General features: G+C 35.2%; 2 protein-coding genes across 2 annotated transcripts; one reads left to right on the forward strand and one right to left on the reverse strand.

Annotated features, from left to right (window-relative positions):
* Positions 1-1,976: 1,976 nt before the first annotated feature.
* On the forward strand, positions 1,977-15,818 carry LOC112466445 (proteoglycan 4). Its single transcript, XM_025034537.1, has 11 exons — positions 1,977-2,155; positions 8,690-8,844; positions 9,261-9,387; positions 9,508-9,625; positions 12,151-12,229; positions 13,638-13,689; positions 14,028-14,136; positions 14,248-14,332; positions 14,407-15,269; positions 15,335-15,541; positions 15,642-15,818. The coding sequence occupies exons 2-11, from the start codon at positions 8,721-8,723 to the stop codon at positions 15,774-15,776; spliced, it is 1,899 nt and encodes a 632-aa protein (XP_024890305.1). The 5' UTR covers positions 1,977-2,155; positions 8,690-8,720; the 3' UTR covers positions 15,777-15,818.
* Positions 15,819-16,767: 949 nt separating this feature from the next.
* On the reverse strand, positions 16,768-21,874 carry LOC112466443 (tektin-4). The gene is made up of 11 exons (XM_025034532.1): positions 20,892-21,874; positions 20,319-20,611; positions 19,881-20,190; positions 19,598-19,812; positions 19,114-19,336; positions 18,876-19,030; positions 18,682-18,782; positions 17,792-17,966; positions 17,489-17,622; positions 17,245-17,378; positions 16,768-17,137 (listed from the first exon to the last, which is right to left on the reverse strand). The coding sequence occupies exons 1-11, from the start codon at positions 20,961-20,963 to the stop codon at positions 17,090-17,092; spliced, it is 1,860 nt and encodes a 619-aa protein (XP_024890300.1). The 5' UTR covers positions 20,964-21,874; the 3' UTR covers positions 16,768-17,089.
* Between the last annotated feature and the right edge of the window lie 31 nt (positions 21,875-21,905).

Raw genomic sequence — 21,905 nt, forward strand, 5'->3', positions numbered from 1 at the left:
TAAATACAGCAACTTGATGAATAACAAAATAATAAGTCAGTCGACTGTCACTTAGTTGTAGCATGTAGAAAATGCGTTCTAATTTACGTCATCGGAGTCACGTTACTTTCACCGTATCCCTGACATGTCTTCTGACACAAAAGTAATAAATGCAAGTAAATTTGGGAGAAAAGACGCAGCAAATTCATCCTGCTTTCCTATGTTTAATGTGTAAAAAAATGTCCATGTAAATTTAAAAAAAAGTATTAAAAATGTAACCATGTAAATTATATTTACAAATTGTTATTCACAATAAATATGACAACGCTAATATGACGCATTTTATCAAAACTAAAAATCACTTTTTAAAAATGCATATAGATGAAATCTACATCGTAGATATGAAAAAACACAGTAAGAATCACGTATAACGACACATAGGAATCTATTTTACATTCTATTGTACAATTCTGATAAATAAAATAGTTATATTAGTGACATCTATTGTCATATTAGCGAGCAACATCATTCTACTATGACAATTGTTGGTTGAAGAACGCAAAAGATGAAAAAAATCTATAACTTAATTTATTTATAATCGAGATTTATTTTTAATAGTAATAAAGTAGAATACTAATAATTCATAAATTTTCATTTTATATTTTTCTTCAACGCTTCTTTAACAGCCGACGGTATAAGAGTTACTCGTACTTGTGATCCGCAGAATAAACGCGACGATCAATGAAGCGATTTCGTCATTTTCGTCAATGACAACTAGCTATATGTTCGACTACCCACATTCAAATAAATATGCATGCTTGCGATAGTATGGCGAGGGCAAACTGACGTCAGCAGCAGGTTGAGGTGTCTTTTGTCATCTTTCATCTCTCTTGGTCATGATGTCATCGTCGGCTGTTGGTCCGCAAACCTTTTAAGAAAAAGTAGCTATTCCTCACCAACAGCTCAAGAATTACAAGATAAATGATCCGTACATCAATTTTTTTATGCCTTTTTTTATTTTACACTAAACTATTTTACACTAATAATAAAAAAAAAACAAAAAAGAATATACTAAATATATGTTATACAAATGTAATGATCAAATAAAATATATTATTGTATAACGTCACCAACAATAATTTATTGGAATAACTTTGTATTATAAAATTGTAATTTCCTTTATATCTCATTAATAGACTTTTAATTTGACTATATTTACCAGTGATATAAACTATTATAGTTTAAATATAGTATGGAAGGTAAACATATAACGCATTAATTTGTAACAGAATATTTCTTAAAGCTATTATTACATTGACGGAAGTGATTATGGATCAATTTATATTTATCTTGTGTAACTTGATATGTATTGCCATTAAAGCATTTTACAAGCTTTGTTATTACCATAAATCTTGATTTCTAGTTTAGCAGTCGCAAGGTTGCATAACGTGAGCGAAAGGAAAGGATAAGCAAGAATTTATACATCCAACAGATCTAAAAGAAAAGTCTTTTGAAGTAACATTATAATCTCGCACAAAATTTTATGCAAAAATGATATCAAATTGAAATTTGTTTAAGAAATAAGTTTATGTTTCAACAAATCTAAATATATTTGATTTTTCAAACAAATCTCAATGTAATTAAGTAAATGATTGCTTAAGTGATATTTTATTGATATAGTTATATTTAGAGAGTTATAAAAATTACGAAAAAATATTGTTTAAATTAATTTTATAAGAATTATTGTAATTATTGCAATATTATTAAGCAATATTTTGAAGACAAATCCTATTAAAATTTTTATTGCAATACAAATAATTGTTGATCTGATCTTGAATCCATTAGACGTCAGGTTTCGTAATATCGATGATCTCTCGATCTTGAAGTACGACGATTGAAGGTTTCCACGGGTCGGGGACACCTAACAATTCGCGATCCATCGCGCATGCGCACGCCCTGGTCCTGTCTACCCACAACGGATTCTGGCGAGTAGCGCAGCAAGTGTATGTAACCAGTCCTGGACGGACGGTCAATCTGGTGTCTTGTGAACCGCTCGCTCGGTCAGGATTGATCGGTTGGATTCGACGCGTGAGCAAAGTCGCCGGGAAGAAAACGAGACGGAGGAAAAAAGTGATCTAACCGGTGTGCAAATTTTGGATTACCCTTTTCTCGCGAGGTAAGAATGGCCACATTTTATAACATCTCTTCAGACTTCTCTGATTAGAAATATGATCTAAATTCGTTTAGTTTTATTTAATGTATTACATTTGATGTATTTAATGTATTTAATATATTTCATTTATTTAATGTATTACGGATAGGTATTTTGTAAATATATCGATTCTGTGTTAAAAGTATTTGTCGAATTGCACGAAAATTTATGTAAATGTATAATAAATTTTTAAACATTTTTAAATTGATAGCACACAGATGGCCATACAGATGCCTTGTTTTAAATTAAATATCGTAAAAAATTAAAATCTGTAGAAAAGCATTTAAATTAATAATAAAAATTATTTAAACAATCTGAACGTGAACAAATAAAGGATAATGCATGGTGTAAATAAATTAAATATAATTTACTAATTGCCAGCCGGCAAATTAGCGGCGTCAGAATCGTCAATTAACATTAATTATCTTAGCATAGAAGTGCCTTTGCAATTATGTTTCTGTTTGTATTGAATTACTATTAGTGCACTACCCGCCGCGCTATCGGTCCCATGTAGCAATTAATCTTCCGTCACTGAAAATGCCTCAGTGCCTTTGAATGACTGCAAACAGCGACCGTCATTATGCCGCACATGTCATTGGTTAACACGCCATGATTCCTGATGTTGCCAGGTTAAAAAAGTTCCCTTCAACTCGATGATCGTTTGAAAATTTTCATTCTGACTTGTTATAACGCTCTTAGAATACTTAGTTAGTAAAAAACGATTTCTTTCTGAAACTGTGTTACATGTTCTACAAAACTTTTATTAAATTTTCATATGTGGTACATGTCATTTTTAAAATTAATTAAAATTAAGTAATTTTATAACTCTAATTTTATATTAGAAGTGAAGATGATTGAAGGTAATTCTACGTTTATCTATGAATGTTAAATGCAATGTGTGTGTAACTATGTGGCGGAAACTTATATTAAAAATTATTTCTGCGTCAAATTTAAAAATTATAACATACAAATTTTTTACATACACTTTAAGTTTCCACATATTTATTGTGAATTGTACATAAAATATTTTATTATTTCATTAAAGTTAAAATATAATTTTGCAAAATAAGCATATTATTTTAATAGGACGTATAAGGAAATCCGATTTTATTTTATAAGAGTTTTCCATAAAATTTAAATTTTCAAATCACGCGACAATTTCATATGGAGCAGTTTTTGACACTAATTACATATCCGCAATCGACTGGAACTTGTCTCTTCAAGCATACGTAATACGGTGAGCAGATGATTGGAGATAGACGGAAGGTCAAATCCCACTTTCCGTCTCCGCGGATCTCTCAGCCATGTTAGGTGCGTTTTAAAGACCACTCAGAATAAATACCAATATGCATAATTCATGCGTCACTACGAATGCTACAACGTTCATTAAGAGCTTCGTAAGCGATGAATTATACATAAGAATAACATTCAAGAATAAATGGGAATTCTTTGACACAGTGCAATATATATTTTAACACAGTTGTAAATTATCTTATCTTCATTAACGTGATGTTTAATTAAGGAAAACCGACAAGAGCGAATTGTTGAGATAAAACAAAATCGTAACTCTTGAAATTGTTTCTTGTTTTCAATCTACTGTTTTTCTGATTTATCTCTATCGGCTGCGCTGTTTGGCAGGCGGCATATTTTTACACGAAATTGACTTGTAAAAAAATAAATGAGACAGATTTGTATGTACAACTGAAATGAGGAAAAAATGGGGACGAAAGTATAGATATAAAAATAGGCGTAAAGCCAAAAACATATTGGCTCATAGCTCATAAAGCTTCTTACCGTTGGGTTGACGCGCCAAAAATACAACCGTATATTTTTTGTCACGTTTTTTTACGATCTTAGCAAAACAATAAATTTTAGACATTTTAATTTTATAATACTGCAAAATTTGGTTTAAAGTCGGAACTCCGTTGAGATAAAATTTCCGTAGGAAATTATTCAATTAAAATATGAAATGATATACTCTTATGTTTTTATACGTTTAAATCATTACGGAGCTGGTTAAATCATACGTAGCTGCTGAAAACAGTTAATGGCAATCACGTGCAATTTCATCTTGGCACTATGCAGACGCCAAAATTCACGGTTCGTTTGTGCACGTTTGCGAAACAGCATTAACAAGCAATCGTCAAAATGCCATTAAAAATGTACTATTCACGTAAAATGCGCCGACAGAAAATCTGTTAGTCGGGGTGTAAATAACGGCATAAAGGTGGATAGGTTATATTTAAACTGGTTAAACAAAGAACGGGGAATGGCGGCGGACGAAGAAGGAGATGAGAAAGAGAGATGAGATGAGATGAGATTCCGGGCGCCAGTTGGCTGGACCGTTGCCACCCACGTGATGTCAAATGTCATCTTTAAATTTGTATGAGATTGGATTATATATTTTTTTCTTATCTTTCATACACGTGTACACGCGTAACGTTGACCAATGTAATTTATTGATATCCCGACAAATTGCTGAAAAAGATAGTATTTTTAAAAAAAGACATAATCAGTAATTTGAGTAATTACATCTTATACCTCGTTTTTTAGGTTGGTTTAAAATTTAAAAAAATTATATTGTATTTAGCGAACTATATAATCATGACTTTATTATTTCTGTCAACCTCCATATAGTTGACAAGAAAATTCGATATTATCTAAACTCATATGTTTACGTGTTGCATTAATCAGACTTGCCAAGACAAACTTGAAACTTTTGTACTCTTTCTTTTTCATGAATGATTATACTTGTACAAAATACCAAGACTTCAGACACGCGAGAACTTCTCTTTGAATCGTGAACTTAATAATCATTCACGCACGTAATCAGCAGTAACATCACGTTTCAATTACATTCGAATTACCGAGTCTACATAATACGGTGTAAGAATTTAAATCAATAGTTTCAATATCGAGTACTGTAAGATGAAAAGAAACTTTTTAGCATGACAAAAATTGTAAAATTAATTATTAAAATAAAAAATTAACTCTTCATGGAATAATCTTAAATTTGACAGCACCCATGAAAAGTATCGTAACTATAGAATTTTTGGGAATTATGTGGGAAAATCGTTTTAATCATAGAAGTATCCGAGAGAATACTGTACCTTCATATAATATTTTTATTAATATCGATTTCATAAATATTTCATAAATGTTCTCGCCACAAATATTAGCGAAAAACATTTTATAAATATTTCCAAAATTCAATGAATATCTAATAGGAGAAACTTATTCTATATGAGGTTTGTGATATTCGTGTTTATAGTCGTTTGCGCAATTGTGTTGTGAATGCAAACACAGGGGACTTTCTCCCGTTGACACAGTTGTAATTCTGTATCGTTTATATATTTTCACCATTCCACGTTCAATAAAATCGACACTATATAATCGGTGTGATGCCGCAATTAATAGTACCAGACATCAGATATCGTTATGTAAGATATATTTGGATGTAATACGTAGGACAGTAGTGAGTAGCGTTCGTACCGCAGCATTACAGAAACGTTGCGACGTATCAATATACCAGCAGTAGTAACGACGTAACATAATCACGCAGTTGCAACACGATCTCTTATAGTGTTTAGAATAGTAATGCACTTCTTTGTACTCTAGTTCCTTTCTTCTCCGAGTGATTCTTATTTATTCTGCAGGAATGGAGAAATCATTCTTTAAAATAAAATATTGTTAACATATTGATACATAATCGCACGTTAAATTTTGAATTTTGATAATCTTGACTGTTGCAAATATGTAAATCACTTCGTTCGAAAGTATTTCGCTATTTTACAATCGAATTTCGCCTCTTTGAGACGAAAATACATATGATCTCGTAACCTTCCATGATTTGTTTTATTTACAAATTGTATACATCTGTGAAAAGCTCTCGCCGTGAAATAGAGCATATGAGTCACGGATTTGTTCTCGCTCGTAACACGCTTTAAAATACTTCTTATATCGATGCCAGCACAATCAATCTAATTTCGTCGAATTGGCCAGCAAGATAAATCTTTCTACAGCTTTTATACTTATTAGCTCTATTTCATAATTTATTTTAGTTTCTCTTCTTGCTTGATCAATTGAATTATATCGCACTGATTTTGGAAATCATGTTTGTTTATAATCCGACGAAGTAGCTCGACGTAATACAGAAGAGAATTAAAATTACTGCGATATTTGTTATACGTTATAAAATACGCACGTTAACGAAAGCGATAACATTTAATCTTTCAATCTTTGGATTTTATATTAACATGATTTATAAGGAAGAATATCGCATTTCTGTCAATAAAAAGAAGCATATCAAATTTTTTGATAGATCGCATTGTGGGTTAACAGCGATATAAAGGTAGTGTATGTGATTTTTTTATGTTTCTCCTCTCACTGCACGCAAGCTCTTTATATTTAAACGAGATGAAAGTGATTGCGCAAGAATCGCGATCAGTAACGCGCAGGTGCATTTTGCAAGCTGAAATTATTACTCCACCACCCGATGGCCAAGAATACATTTGCGTGCGTGCAAATTAGATTCACAATTAAAAAGACGGGCAAATAAAACATCGCGAATGGTGGGATGAAAGCTCTATATCTATCGGATCTTAAGCGCTAACTCGAGCAGAGTTAGGTAGCCTTCTTGGAATTAAACGAATCGCAGTCATCGTCGTTTCGATTGACACGATAGCCTTGGAGGGCACGATACAATGTCACTGACGATGACCGGCTAACTGTCTGCTTAAAGCAGTTACATCGTCCGTTATCAGTGGCGTAACGTTGCGGTTGACAAATGTACGATCACACAAAAAGCATTTAGAATTCCAATTTAGGATTCTGATTGTATTGTTTAAAAACTGCATTTATTTTATCATTCTATGGAGTATTATCCGCCCTTCACGTATATTTTGTAAACATGGTACAGCCATTATTATCACGATAAATTAACTTTATCATACGATTTCTTTTTCTATCGAGCAACTCCGTCACATTTTAATTACGCCACTGCAACCGATACTGCTTATTCGAGCTGATCAAGTAGTTACGTGTGCTCTATATTAAACGGGAATGACGCGGTGTGCTTTGAAGTCAACTTATAACGCCGTCTGAAAACGAAATTGTGCGATAAAATCCGAGTATGAATGGTCTCGTTATCGTCTTTTTTGCTCTTGAATTCTTTCACAAATTTATCTACTGTAATTACGCGTATTATTTATAAACATTATGTCACACATATCACTAACAGTGATATATTATAACAAATCACCAAAATTACAAAATATATAACAAAAATATAATCTTTTGTACACTAATCATTACGATGTTAATGTGTATAAGTTTTATATGTATATATATATGTAGATATATACACATATACATATATTAATAATGCATCCACTTTGTTAATACTCGAAATAGTTTATATGTTGTCATTATTGTTGATACGTCTGTCTTTCCTGGGAGTAAACTGTCTTTAATGGTAATCTTGATAATACGAGTGCAGTGTCATTAAGAACTCGTATATCACAATCAAGGCGATATTCGACTCGCGAAGGCATGCACAATACTGTAATTGACCTTGATCTGCATTTAACTGACCTTGGACCAATTCGCCCAAACTCGCCTCCAATATAAGAGGCGCCTGCTATTACCAAATTTGGATCGCAACTTTTTCTTTCTTCTTGTATTACGATTGATTACCAGAATTACTTGCGCAATAGTCGCTAGAATACGCATTCCAGAAACGGTCCCGACTAACACTGTGCGTTTCGAGGTTTTGGAGGAGATCATATATGAATGCGTACCTCTTTAGCTGCCGATTCTTGGAAGGCCTCCTTGGCCCCCTGGCCTCATTCGCATTGGTGCCTCCACTGGAATAAGTATGAGACCATTTCCGCCGATTTAGTTCTTAGAAACTGATCTCATCCCTTTATCTGGTCTCATATATTTTGAACGGATCAGTTTTCACAGAATATTATCGCTTTAATGTCGCTTTCATAACGCGAACATTTCGTAATGTATGTGAAATGTAAAATAAAATTTAAGTTTATGTATATTTTTCTCGAAAAAATTTTGTCAAATCGCCAACGGTACGTTGAGAAACCTGCTTTTACGACTAAGGTAAAAATCGTGCAGGCGCGACGGAAATCAGGAACCTACACCCACTCGGGCCTAAAACTGGCCGGCCTGGTCACGGTTGTTGCGCGAGTCTTGTAAACCGGCTTCGAGTGGTGCGAAAGTTTCTGCGAAAGTCCATAGCTCTCTACAGAGATCCGAATCCTCTAATATCAATTCTATTTATAACTTCACACTTCTATAAGTAGCGCGTTGCTGCAAGAAATATCTTATCCAATCCATGCTGCCGGCGCGGCGCGTCGTTCCAGTTACTCGACATGTTCCAGAGATCTTGTTATACCTAAATATTCATAATGAGACAGATTAATGATAGGTTACAATAAAATTAATTGAGACGCCAATCAACGTCTTCCTCGTTATCCGTTATAGATTTCGTGAGGCAGGGCTTAAGAGGAACACAATGTCAGCAGCCGTGAGGGAGCGAACGTCGACGCACACCAGCAGAAAGATTGTGAGTCATGGCGGTCCTATATCTGGCTACAGAGACGGAGCAGCCACGGCCAGCAGCCTCGAAAACAACTTGGGTAAACCTTTAAATGTGCCACCAGAGGTGTAACTCTATCCATCCGTTGTTCATTTCCGCTCCTCTCTTTTTCTGTCGAACGAGTCCGCGATCATTTTACTCACAATGTTTTCATAGCAAATTTTAGGGACTAAATTAGTTACGCGGGCGACGCGAACAATTTATCAAACTTTTGATGATGTAATTATCTTGAGTTCTCCTCTCCACTGCTGATTGATAGTGATACTCTTGAAACAAAATTTATGTAATGCGTTTAAAATTGTATCTAAAGTGATATAAAAGACTAATGTTAGATGTGATTTTAACATTTTAATTAAGGTCGATCGTAATCGTTTAGATACTCGGACTCATTTTCTCACCTCCATTTTTCGTTAAAACACCGATAACGTGTTAAATTGATTTATTCGGCTCTTTCAGACGCACTTCTCGAGGATCTGCAGACGAGTGTCTCGAGAAGTGCTACTCCTAGCCGAGACAGAACACTCTTGCCCCAAGTCGAGTATAGGGTAGCTGCCAACCCTACCAGAGTGATCTCGGAGGGCAGGTGAGAGAACAACAAAGTTATACGATAATCCGTAATGGGGTGCATCACTTACGCAATTAGTGTCCTTTCAAATGTAAAAATACATTATAATAAATATTCGGATTTAAAATTATTTTCCAGACCCATGTCTCCGTCTCGTTCGAGAGTGACTACCACTGAAAAATTCGTTAGTACCGGTCCAACTGGAACGACAAGCGGTATCCCGGGCTTGGAACATCTGGACGCGGAGCTGCAAGATGTGAGTTCTTAAACTGAAATGACACACGCGTTATTAGAATATCGTAAGAATTCGATACTGTTTATTCGATACATTGGAAAGTATAATATCAAGGCCCATTATAATTTGAAAACAATTCTGGACTTATACAGTTCTAGAGAGAAATCTTATTGCACGAATAAGTCTCTTTTTTAAAAAGTTTTATAGTTTTACAAGGTTTTTTATTCTTGTCATTTAGTATCATTTAATATCACATTACTCTACTTCGCAAATAAATAAATACACATTTACAATTAATTAAAGATCATATAAAAAGAAACATAAAAACCAAATCTAAAGTGTGAATTATAGTTTCCTTATTATTGCTGGGGTGAAGAATGGATAATAGCCCAGGGATAAAATCTAGGAACACAGGAAAGAACGATAATCACGCATCGGATGAAATCACTTCGACGTCGACGGTCCTGGTTCTTAAACAAAAAAACGAATGCGTTGCGTGATTAATGCATGCAAGAAACTAGTTTCGCATGCCGCCATGCTCATGCGCCCTTGCCGAGCTCGCTGGATGTGCTGTTGAACAGAAAACGACTATTTCGATCATCTGATGTTAATTGAGTGAAGCTACTTAACAGCACATAAAAATTCTTGATATTTGTAATAACCGAGCCAAAAGCACGAATTCGACAACACGAACTATTCTCAAGATTCTCGAGTCAGAAAGAAATTAAAATATTTAATTTTAATCAATTTAATCAATTTAAAGATTTATTTATGTATTTTTTATATCTCGAACAAAAACATAAAATTAGATATTTGTTGCCAATCTGCATACAGTTTAGCTATTTCAAATTCGTAAATAAATAAAATATTTTTATTCCAAGAAATAAATATAAGAATTAATATTATTCATTGCGGTAAAACGTAGATCAATAGAAAATCGATTAGCATCAGTAAATCGTACCGCGTGTTCATTTATCAGCAACATTAATCAACGACATTATTATTAACAGCGGATCTACAACACCCGCCGTACTATATAAATCAGGCGCAATAGATTGTTAGACGCAAAGTGTATGAAATCACTTCCACGTTAACGTTCGCCGAGCTTTATGCGTCCCGCTGGACGCTGCGGCTCCAATTATACGCCACGCAGATTGCATCGTTCATGCATTTGCCCCCGGGTTGCAAATGCCAGTGCATCTAGCGAATGTTCAATCCTGCCTCTCGCTACATTAGACGCCGTGAGGAATAAGCTAGATCACTTTTATATTTGAAATCGCCATGTCCCCTAGAATCGATCTGGTATTGAGCAAAAATAGATTGTCGGTCGTGTAATTGCATTGTAATAGTCGCCCGCTCAGCTGTCTAATTTGAAGCCAAATTATGATCGCTCGATGACCGTAATTACGCCACTCCCTCGCTTTCGTATTTATCCATTGACCTTTAGCCTTCACGCAAAGTTTCAAAGAATGCTTTAATAAATGAGGAGGAGAATAATAGAGAAAAATTAAACGGCAAAATGTTAATATTTTTAGATTTTTCTTTTTATAATTAATATAAAAATTAAAATCTGTCCTCTTTTTTCCTATTAATTTTCTGATATATACACGACGGTATCTTTTACGATTTAAATGCACGATGTGGCGTGACTCTTCACTTTCTAAAATACTTGCGAATAACGAAACATTCCTCGTACGTTCTCATGATTTTGGCCCTAGTCTTCTGACCAGATAAGAGAGAAAATGGAGAAATGCGTTAAAACGTTCTGCTCGGTAATGATGTTCGAGACAGCTACGTAATTGTAGTAATAATATTACCATTTTACGCGATATACTGAACATTAGACGCATCACGGCGAGGCACAGAATCAGTCTTGCGTGTAACGGGGGCCCCGAGGTAGGTAATTGCAGCGTTCGCTAGTCGTATGGCTTGTAATCCGACGTTCAATGAAAATAAATTGGTTTGCTCTTACACTCCTTGCACACCAGCCGGATACATGTTCAAACTAATGGGCTTCAAGATCTTTAAGCGACACTGTCTATCATCATCTGAAACGGTATAGAATGTAACGAAATAATCTTTAAAATTTCCATATGTCTTATTTGCATATTCTTGCAGTTCGTGAAATCATGTGCTAAAGTCATGTATTAAAGATCATACGCAAAGTAGCTCACGATGCGCGTGCATATATTCAGATAAAAAATAGATAATTATAATTTATTTAAGATCGAAATAAATCGAATTTATTCTATATACGTAATATTCTAGTGACTCCACTGCACAGCTGCATTTTGCAGTTGAAACAATCCTCGACCGTGAGTTGCTCCGCGGAATTCAGATGTTGTTACCGATCCGCCCATACGTTTTACACGTGGGACAGTCGTAATCAGAGTCTTATAAGGAGAGTCCGGCGCTGACGCTGCCCACGCATTACTCGCACTAATTTGTTACGATCGGATCGTTGCTATAAAAACGGATGACCTGAATGCCTATGCACACAGATGCGAGATTCTGCATTCGTGACGTTCATCTTCTTGCGCTTTCAGGTCCAACCCGGTCAAACTAAAACGGTAGCCTACAAGCAAGTGTCGTACCACTACAACAAGGATTTGGACGGGAAACCAGGTGAGGAAAATCCACGTTTTTTAATTAAATTATACACACGACGAGAGTAATTTAACAAATAAAATATAATTATGTAATATTGCTGAGTATTGTGCTGTACGTAGCTATAGAGCATCCCGTAGAGTTTAGCGTACTGTTGCTGTAGCAAAGCGGATTCTTATCGGATTCCTTGAATTATCCGAGACAAGTAACACCGCGGAGTCGCGGTGAATAGCTCGCGAACGTGAAACGATCAAGGAAGGTAGGGGAGCCGGTTGCTCGTGTCATGCCTTTTAAGGCGCGCAACGGCCTTGCTGGTTTACGGTTAATTGATAATGAAAAAATCGGGTGGATCGAATTTGAGCGTTATTCGCATCTTCAGCGCGATTCTAGCTCCTACACGGCGCGAAGAATATTATAATCGCGAAATATAAGCGCGATATCATGTCGCGCTCATATTTCAGTTATCGTTGCTTTCGAAAGAAAGCAAACAGGGACTGAAGTTCTGAAAAGTCGCGTCTCGTATTTTCATAAAATTTTTAGTAAAGATATTCCCAAATATACACGTGTGGAAGAATTCTTAACACAAATAAAAACTTTGATAAAAGCGATGTTGAAATAATGGGCGAATGTTTAAATTGTTTAAATTGGAGGGTATCTCAGAAATTAGGTATTTTTATACAAACATATTTTCGCCTCATTACATAAGCGAAGCGATCATCCATCACCTCGTACTTTTCGTGCAAAATACAAATATTACCTACGTTTCTCCATCATTAAATTTTATTCGCGCCAAAAATCTTTTCAAATACATTCGTTTGCGTAAATTTTTGAGCATCTTCGTTGAATATTATGAAAATCGAAGAGGTGGGAGACCTTCTCGAAACTTTATTCATCTCCGCTGGAAAGAAGAATGTTGGGAGCAAGAAGGTCTTCCCTGTATCTCTGTATTTGGCAGAGACGGCACGGTCGTAGCTCATGTTCTTTGCGGTCATGCATAACACACAAGCGTAGCCATATTAGGACCGCTTATGGCAGAAGACTGACCCGATTTCTTCGTGTCTCCGCTGCTCTCCCGAAAGAAAGAACGAAAGGTAAGAGAGAAAGATCGCGGGGGAGGTGTAGAGCTAGTAGAGGATAGACTCAAGTTACATACTGGAAGGACAAGGACGACTGTTGGTGAGAATATCCGTTGCGACCAAAGATATTCGTACCAGCCAATAAAATCTACTATTGGAGTAGTTAACGTTATGACTCTCATAAGATCAAAACAACAATGTAAATCACTGCAACTTATTGGCACTTTATTATTTCGTGCACTTTATAAATTGACATTAATTTACGAATTTTGATTACTCTGTTATTTTAAACTTATTATCGCGGTTTTGACAATCACAATGATAACGTACTCGTTGATTTATTGTTCCAGATTCATGGGTCATATCAGAAAGCAAACAGCCTCTCACTGGCGCGCCCTTGATGTAAGTACACAATTCTGCTTCTCGTAAGATCCAAAATACCTTTGTTTTCTGAATGGATGCCAAGCGACTCGGTCAAGTAACATATATTTTAAAATAGAAATAAACTTATACATTTCTCAATTGCATGTAATTTACGTGAAAGAAATTTATTGCAGACGATGCAAATGATTCGTCTACTATTTTAGTAGTTAAGTAACCGCTACAGTACTGTACTTAACTACTTATTTTTATAACTACCAAAATTTCGAAATATAAATGTAAAATAAATTAATATGTAGTATAAATGTAAAAAATGTGTAGTATGCAGTACAAATGTAAAAAAAAATCAATATTTATAGGGACGACATCCATGAAAGAACTTATGAGGAGACTAAAAGTTCAGCGAGTCCATATTCATATCAAAGTCCAGAACCAATTATTAAAAAATCAGTTGTCAATAGAGAATTGGTGAGTACAAAATTATACCATTACGAATATTTTCAAACATCGATTCGTCGATGTTTTTAAGTAATATTAAATAAAACGGACAATGAGCATTAATGTAATTATATTTATTAGGTCTATGGTGACAGCTCGTCTCGTTCGAAACAAACTTCCCCTTTACCAGGAACTCAGAGAGATGTCAAGTTCGTTCACGAAACCAGTACGTAATTTATATAAAATTACAACTATTTTCTAAATTTTGACATTCCAAGTAAACGAACGATTTTTCCTAAGATTATCAAACTGAACCACGACCGACTCAAAGCACGCAAGAATACATCGAGTATACCGTACCGGTCTCGTCAAGTCCATCGATACCGATCAATCTGGCACCCGGTCCCAACACAAAAGTGACCACCACCATCAAGACGTACACCTACGAACTACCGGGATCGCCGGAGACGTATCTACCAGGTGGCAACGTGCCAGGGAGTGTCGTGCTGCCCGGTGATCAAACGATCACGTACACCCTACCAAGAACCAGCGGAACCACCACTACAGACAAGATGGTCACCTATCAGACCGTGACGGATGTACCGGGACATCCTGGTACGCCGATCAGATATTCGCCGACCGATGTTACTGAGAAGTCGAAAATCATGCACAAGGAGGCGAAGTTCTATCGCGAGGAGCACCATGGCCAACCGACACAGCCTTCCTATTATCGCAGCGCTCCGCCGACGAACTTGGAGACCAAGACCACCGTGAGCGAGAAGTATTACCATGTCGACGGTAATTTTCCTAATGGTCACGGACCGGGTGATCGTCCGGACTATTCTACGAGTATATATCAAAATCAACCGCCTGCCGTAAGCGAAACGCACACCAGAACCGTTAATCGATTCGAAGAATATAGATCTGGTAGATCACCGTCTAGCGGACGTTATCCCGACAAACCAGACACTCCGACCAGGATTTACAAATTCTCGAATACTACGACGACAGTACCGCCGAACAAGAACGCCGACGACCACGAGGTTCTCCTGCCGAGACCGTTTCCAACTGGTACTCAAGTGTATCCCGCTAAGCCAATTACCAATGGCGAAGGCCCACCGACGAAACTGGAGGACCTCATGGCTTCGTTCTCTGATTCTGAGGTAAAGTAATTGATACTATATTATTTGCATGATAACAGTTCTATGTATGTATTTCATTTGTTCAGCGAGAGGTATTGGACGATATAGAGAGGCAAGAGCGTAAGAGCAAAAAGGAATCATCGGCTACGAAGAAAAAAGAAGTTGATTTTGTCCCGCATACACCACCAAAAGTCAAAAGCAAGAATGTTGCTGGGCCGCCAGTCTATTATCCTCCTGGTTCGGCGGAATTCACCAAGAAAGAAGAATCCGGCGCAGCCATGTCACAAGCTAGCGTAAGTCATTATATGACTTTATGTGGCAAATATTTAATGTATTATATGATCCTAAATTCGCGATATTTTATTATTTGATCTTATTCATTATTTTTTTCAGGGAGGGTGGGAAAAAGCTAGCGGAAAATACGAGTACGAGGCTTCTAGCAAAAGTAAAAGCAAAAGTAGCAAAGGAGGTGCCGTTGTCCCAGTTTGTCTCCCGTTATGCTGCGCGTTGCCATGCGTCATTATGTAACTTATTATTATATTAACAAATTAATGAAGCACATGACATACACACACGCGATATACATTTGTTATCATAATATAATTAAAAGGAATTAGAGAAGTTAATGCAAAAATATGTGTAGTCTTACAATTAGAGCAGAGTTTTATAAATTTCATAATTTTTCCTTGCCAATATAAGGTTCGTTCACTTGACTTGCACGTTACGCTTTTTCTTGTTTCTTTCTCTTTCTCTCTTTGCTTGCGTTTCTTTATTCCCAATAACTCTCAATACTGTGAATAAACGAACGCAGGCTTTAAGTCATTATCTATTTCACTTTAACTACAAAAATATGACTAAAAAAAGCAGTTCGTATGTGTTAATATTTAATATATATGATACGTTATGTAATAAGCGAGTAATCAAAACAAATTGTGCTGTTACATGACAGTGAACATCGTTAATGCGTTATGTTAACATATTTAGAAATATAGCAGCAATATTTCGGGAAGCTATTTATTTTATTTTTATTATTACTAGTATTATTTTTCTCAGTGGAAAATTTTAAAAAATTTTTTAATGTACTGCAGTATAACATTTGTTATAATGGAATGTAGATATAATACGACATGTTATATCTAGTGCCTTCTGTACATTTTTCACCTTTAATATTACATATTTAAAGAAAATAAATAATAAAATTAATTAATAGCACATAATAAAGTATTTTATTAATAAATTAAAATTTTATTAATGCGTAAATATTTTTTTGTATTTTTATTCATATCTTTCATGCGAAAAACATAAATTATACACTATAGCATTGGCAATTAATTATCTAAATCAAACTGTAAAATATTCTTATTTTTTAAAACAGTAAAATTCCTTACACTTAACAAATAAATTTCGTCATTTTATATACAACATACATTAAACTTTAAATTATCTATAAATTATTTCTTAAAAAACTGATTTGCTAAAAATAAAAAAATAAAGTGAATAAATCAAATATTGTAACAAGTAGGATAAATAAATTTTAATTAACTATACTACCGTGAATTATGGTGCTATAATAATTTTAGTACATAAGAAAGAACCATGTGAAATGGAAAATATCACTGCAAGAACTATCATGCATACACCATTGTATATGGCTATAAATATTATCTGTAATTATATGTAAAAATTGTCAAATCATGACATATAACATATTGCGTTGCATATGTATCAATGTATGGTAATAATAGGTTGTATTTTAATAAATTTACTGTCGTTTCTAAACAATAATTTTCCATACATGCGCTTCGTCCACATATACATTTATTTTCCAGAAAAAATTTCTTTTAATAAAAATAAACTGCATATACTATAGCCACGCAAAATATAGTATCCTGAAAAATAACATTCAATTAAGTCAGAAAGAACATAAAAATAAGATATCTGGACATTGTACGAATGTACGAGTTAAGTCGAACTAAAAGATTTATCTCTTTCTTACATTAATAAAACTATCATAGGCATATGTATCAGCTTCTGCATCCCAAATACATCTTGTACCCATTTTTACACCAGCACCATGTTGCTGTCCCAAAACCACGTTAACAATATATTTGTATCTCTTGAACTGTAAGTCTGTAAATATATCAAAAAAGTTGTCAAATAAATATTCATACAGAACTTCAAGTATAATAATTAATATAAAATTAAATTGTACATGCACATATAAAAAAGATAAGCATTACCTTTGATTTTTATTTTAATAATATCCGATATATCTTTAGTCCATTGAGCAGCTGCCTGGGCATCATATGATTTCGTAGCGAGCTGATCAAACAGCACATCATGTATTACCTCCTTTGCACTTAGAGGCTTAAACCTATGTTAAAGGCATAAAAATTTAGACTCTAACAAAATGCTATGAACTATGTTAATTATACCATCAGTTTCACTAAGTTCTGTTAATTACTAAAGAATAAATTAATCTTATAATTCTCTGTCACGCAAACTATACTATTCGTGAACATAAGCTAAATCGACGTGCGTACTTTTCGTGAAGATGTGGTCGAATTTGATAAACCGGTTGCTGAGCTGTCTCCTCATCATCCTCGAGAGTTTCCAAATTCACGTGTTTCTTTTCTTCCTCCTCCTGTGCTATGTCCACTGCTTCTTGCACCGGATTGACCGGGTTATGTCTCACAGAATGTTGCGTTCGCTTCGCCTCTGCCATTTATGATATTGGATAATTTCCCGTCAGATCGTCTCACTATCCCACTGATCGTGGGCATATTCCAAGTTGTTTATCTACAATGGCAATTGGCAACCAGTGGCAACAATATCACATGACAAAACATAACCAATAAAGATCCAGCATGCCTATACATTTTGCTATAGTATGTATGTACACGTTAAGCTAGGTCAGGTCGATGAGGGAAAAGGAGGCAAACATCGGACAATTTTTATCCTTTACTACGCTTCGATTTGACATGGGAATGTATGGAAGTATGGAACAAACAACTGAACATATAGATAATAATATTTAATATTTCCTGTGAAAACATTGCTACATATAAAGCATGAGGAGGTGCAGTGCTTGTAGTTACTGAAAGACACCTGACGAGCAATAAATATCTTTTCATAAAAATAAATGAAATATTCCAATCTATAATTAGAATTTGATACACAAATGCTAATACATTTAATATAACAAACATATTATATGGACATTTAAAACATATAATATAGTATAATATACGTAGATACGATTTACATTATAAAATTTTAAATAATTCTCCTTGTTACACATTGTGCGTATATTTAATTTATTAAAATCCAGACAAGTCCGTGGTAGAAGGGAAGAATGAACGCAGTAGTTGGCCTCGTTCTTTGTCTATGTACAAAGTCTTCCTTTTTACCATTATTTCATGTTCAAGAGTGCCTCTTGCCTTGACCAATTCCGCCTGAGATTCCTCAGCGCGTTTTAATTCCGCCAACATAGCGGAAGTATGTTCGCCAAGTGATTTTACTTCTTCAACAAGACTAAATAAAATAAAAATGTTTTTGTTAATAATCTCTTTTTGTTATCAATGCTATTTTGTTAGATAACCATTTCCTCTTTATTCAAGGACTTACCCAAATTGAGGTATATCTCGACAACTTTCAACATTGCGTCGATTCAATCTATTATCTAATCTTGTTTGTGCTAATTTCATAGCATTGTTTAATCCCTTCGTTGAATCCCGAAGTTCCTCAATCAGCTTTTCCGTACTTGCTAGTTCATGCAAGCACTAAAAAATAAAAATGTTTCTTCCGTTATATTTCACATAATCTTTTGCGTGTCCTGTTTATTGTTGCGTTCACAGATCCTTACGCGAAGTAATTCCTTTTCTAGTTGCTGAAGGCAATCTTGCGTGAGTTTCACGTTTTCTGCAAGTGCAATGTCAACGCGAGTCGCTTGATCGCGTAGATCTTTAATGGACTTAGCGTATATATCGTTCAAAGTGGATCTTAATTTTATTGATCTTTGTTTAGCAGTCTCGCCAGCGGTTAATACTTCTCGCGTGAAGTGTTCGTAGCTTGTAGGAGTTGATTGACTAAAAAAAAAAGAGAAAAATATCGATTATATAAACTGATTACAGCAGAAATTAAACGCTGAACGCAGCAAAGTTGTATTATCTCGAAACAGCAAAAAATAAAGCAACTTCACGGATACGTTTATTAATCGTTACTATTAATTACCATTGCACTGTTTCTTAAATTTGAATTTTAAATTTAAAAAACGAGAGGTTTAAATTTTTCTATTTGTGACGTTCTTTCATCAGCCTAGCACATAGAAAATAAATATGCAAACTCACTCGGCTGGAAATCTCGTAGCTCCAGCTTTCCATAATAAAAGCGGGGAATCGTTAGACAAATTCACACATACGGAGTCTAGATTGTAGGCATGAATTTTGTCAGACCAATCATTCTCCGCCCGCGCTTTCGCGGACTTCAGTTCGACCATCTGCATCTCGATCTGCTCGCGGGTTCTGTTTAGCAAATCTCGTATCTCGGAACAAAGCGCTATTTCCTGGAAACGTAACGCGAATTAAGACGCGAGGAGACGGCATTTCGACGAATTAAATCCGGAGATTCAACCTTCGTGAGTTGCTCTTCGACGTTATCGCGAACGAGATCAGAGTCCAAGCGAAAGGAGCGTAATTGCAAAAAATCGCTCGCGATCGATACAGGGATGGTCAATATCGATAAAGACCGCTGTACACGACGATGCTCGGCCTCTAACAATTCCATCTCTTCCGCAATGGTAGCGATCATATGTTCTAATTCTGCCTTCCAACGATACACCGCATTAGCCCGTGTCTTCAAATGTTCCGTCGTTTCCGTTTGCACCTTGTCGGCTGCCGCATACGCTTGATCCACACATTGTTTTGCAGCACTGGCCGTAACTCTATGATAATAAATAGTAAGTACTCAACTTTTAGGAAAAATTACGGAATACAATCCTCCACTAATGGATCTTCGAATCAAATCCTAAATGCAATTTTTAATAATCGCAGATTATATTGAATCACGTACTGGGAATCGCGAATTTTCTCGTTCGATTGCTGAAAGATACTCAAATTGTGCGCGCGCCATTCGTTCGGTCCGTAGCGAGTGATGGAATATTGATCTGCGACTGGTCTCAAACCCGTTATTCCACCCTCGCGAGAACAGGTTACTCTGCCCGTAGCCCATGGACCGAGAGGTCCCATTGTGTGTTCCGGCTTTGACGGATATTCATCCTCGGGCTGAGGTAAATAAAGCGGAGGTTTCTCGACGTTGTCCCCGCAGCCACATTCGTGCTCCATCGCAAGGCACGGTTCTGTCTTCTAGTTCGAAATTTATCATATGAGATGAAAACAGTAGATTGTGTACATACGTGTGTAATAAAATAATGAATAAATATAATTTTTTTCACAACTTTACATGCCGTCCAGCATTCGCTTTCTATATATATGTATATGTATATATACATACATTGGTTCTTTTAAGAATAGCCAATTTATACTGCATATATTAATAATATTATTATATACGGTCATGTCAGTCATGTGTATCGGTATGTGTATAATTTATGTAAATTAGTGACCCCTTACAGATAGAACTTACCTCAGTTTGTTGTTGCGAAATGTGATGCGGGCTATCAGCAGAATAATCATGTTCGTTCGGAATATCCAACATTTCGTAGGATAATCGAAAAAGCGAAGTAGTTAATATACGTAGCGTATTTTATTTATATTTTAAAGGGGTATACCGAACATAGGATACAGTTGAATTGTACAATTTAAGCGCAGTAGAATTTCTGTGAATTTAAGCTGTCGTCCGTAAACACGCCTGCTAAACCGGACTTATCGATTTAATACGCACAGCTGAACGAATCGCATCATTCTTCTAAAGAAGGGGTGATGTTTTTAACCTAGTCCGTTTCCTTCCTGTCAAAGAAAATTGATTAAAAAATTTAAAATATATGCAAGTGACTAAGTTCAAGATATTACACATCTTTCTATAATATTAAAATGAGTTATCTCGTCATAAAGATGTTTACGTATTTCTCCATTTATGCAATATGTTCTTTTAACATGGAATAATACGCGAAATGCATCCGATTAAATGTCTATTAAAAGATTATTATGCTACTCATGTAGGCATTTTTTTATGTAACCTATATGCAAAAATATTGATGACCCGGTGTTATCCTATCAAAGTTGGGGTACGCGCAAAGATGCCCTATGTAAAAATCTGTTTGCCAATACTCAGATTACCAAGTCGGACAGTCTTACATTATTTGATAAGAAATTTCTTGATAAATTCGAACTGATAAAGTCGAATTATATAATTAAACTCGAAAGAATATATCTAGAGAAATGTGATTTAATAAATCAGCAACTGTTACATGACTAAACAGCAGATAATTTGAAAAAGAACTATATACACACTATTCCCAAAATAGATCAAGAACTACTATACTTAGCGAAGTTTCGGGAGGAAACAGAATACGTATTCTGCTACCGAGAAATAACTGTGGATTGCATTATTTTTAATACATTGATTCACACAATTTAATTATTATGTCATGTTGTAGAACAATATATAAAGAATTGTAAAATAACAAAGAAATATCTT

Source organism: Temnothorax curvispinosus, unplaced genomic scaffold, assembly GCF_003070985.1.
Source record: "Temnothorax curvispinosus isolate PA1 unplaced genomic scaffold, ASM307098v1 QBEX01016195.1, whole genome shotgun sequence".
NCBI lineage: Eukaryota > Metazoa > Arthropoda > Insecta > Hymenoptera > Formicidae > Temnothorax > Temnothorax curvispinosus.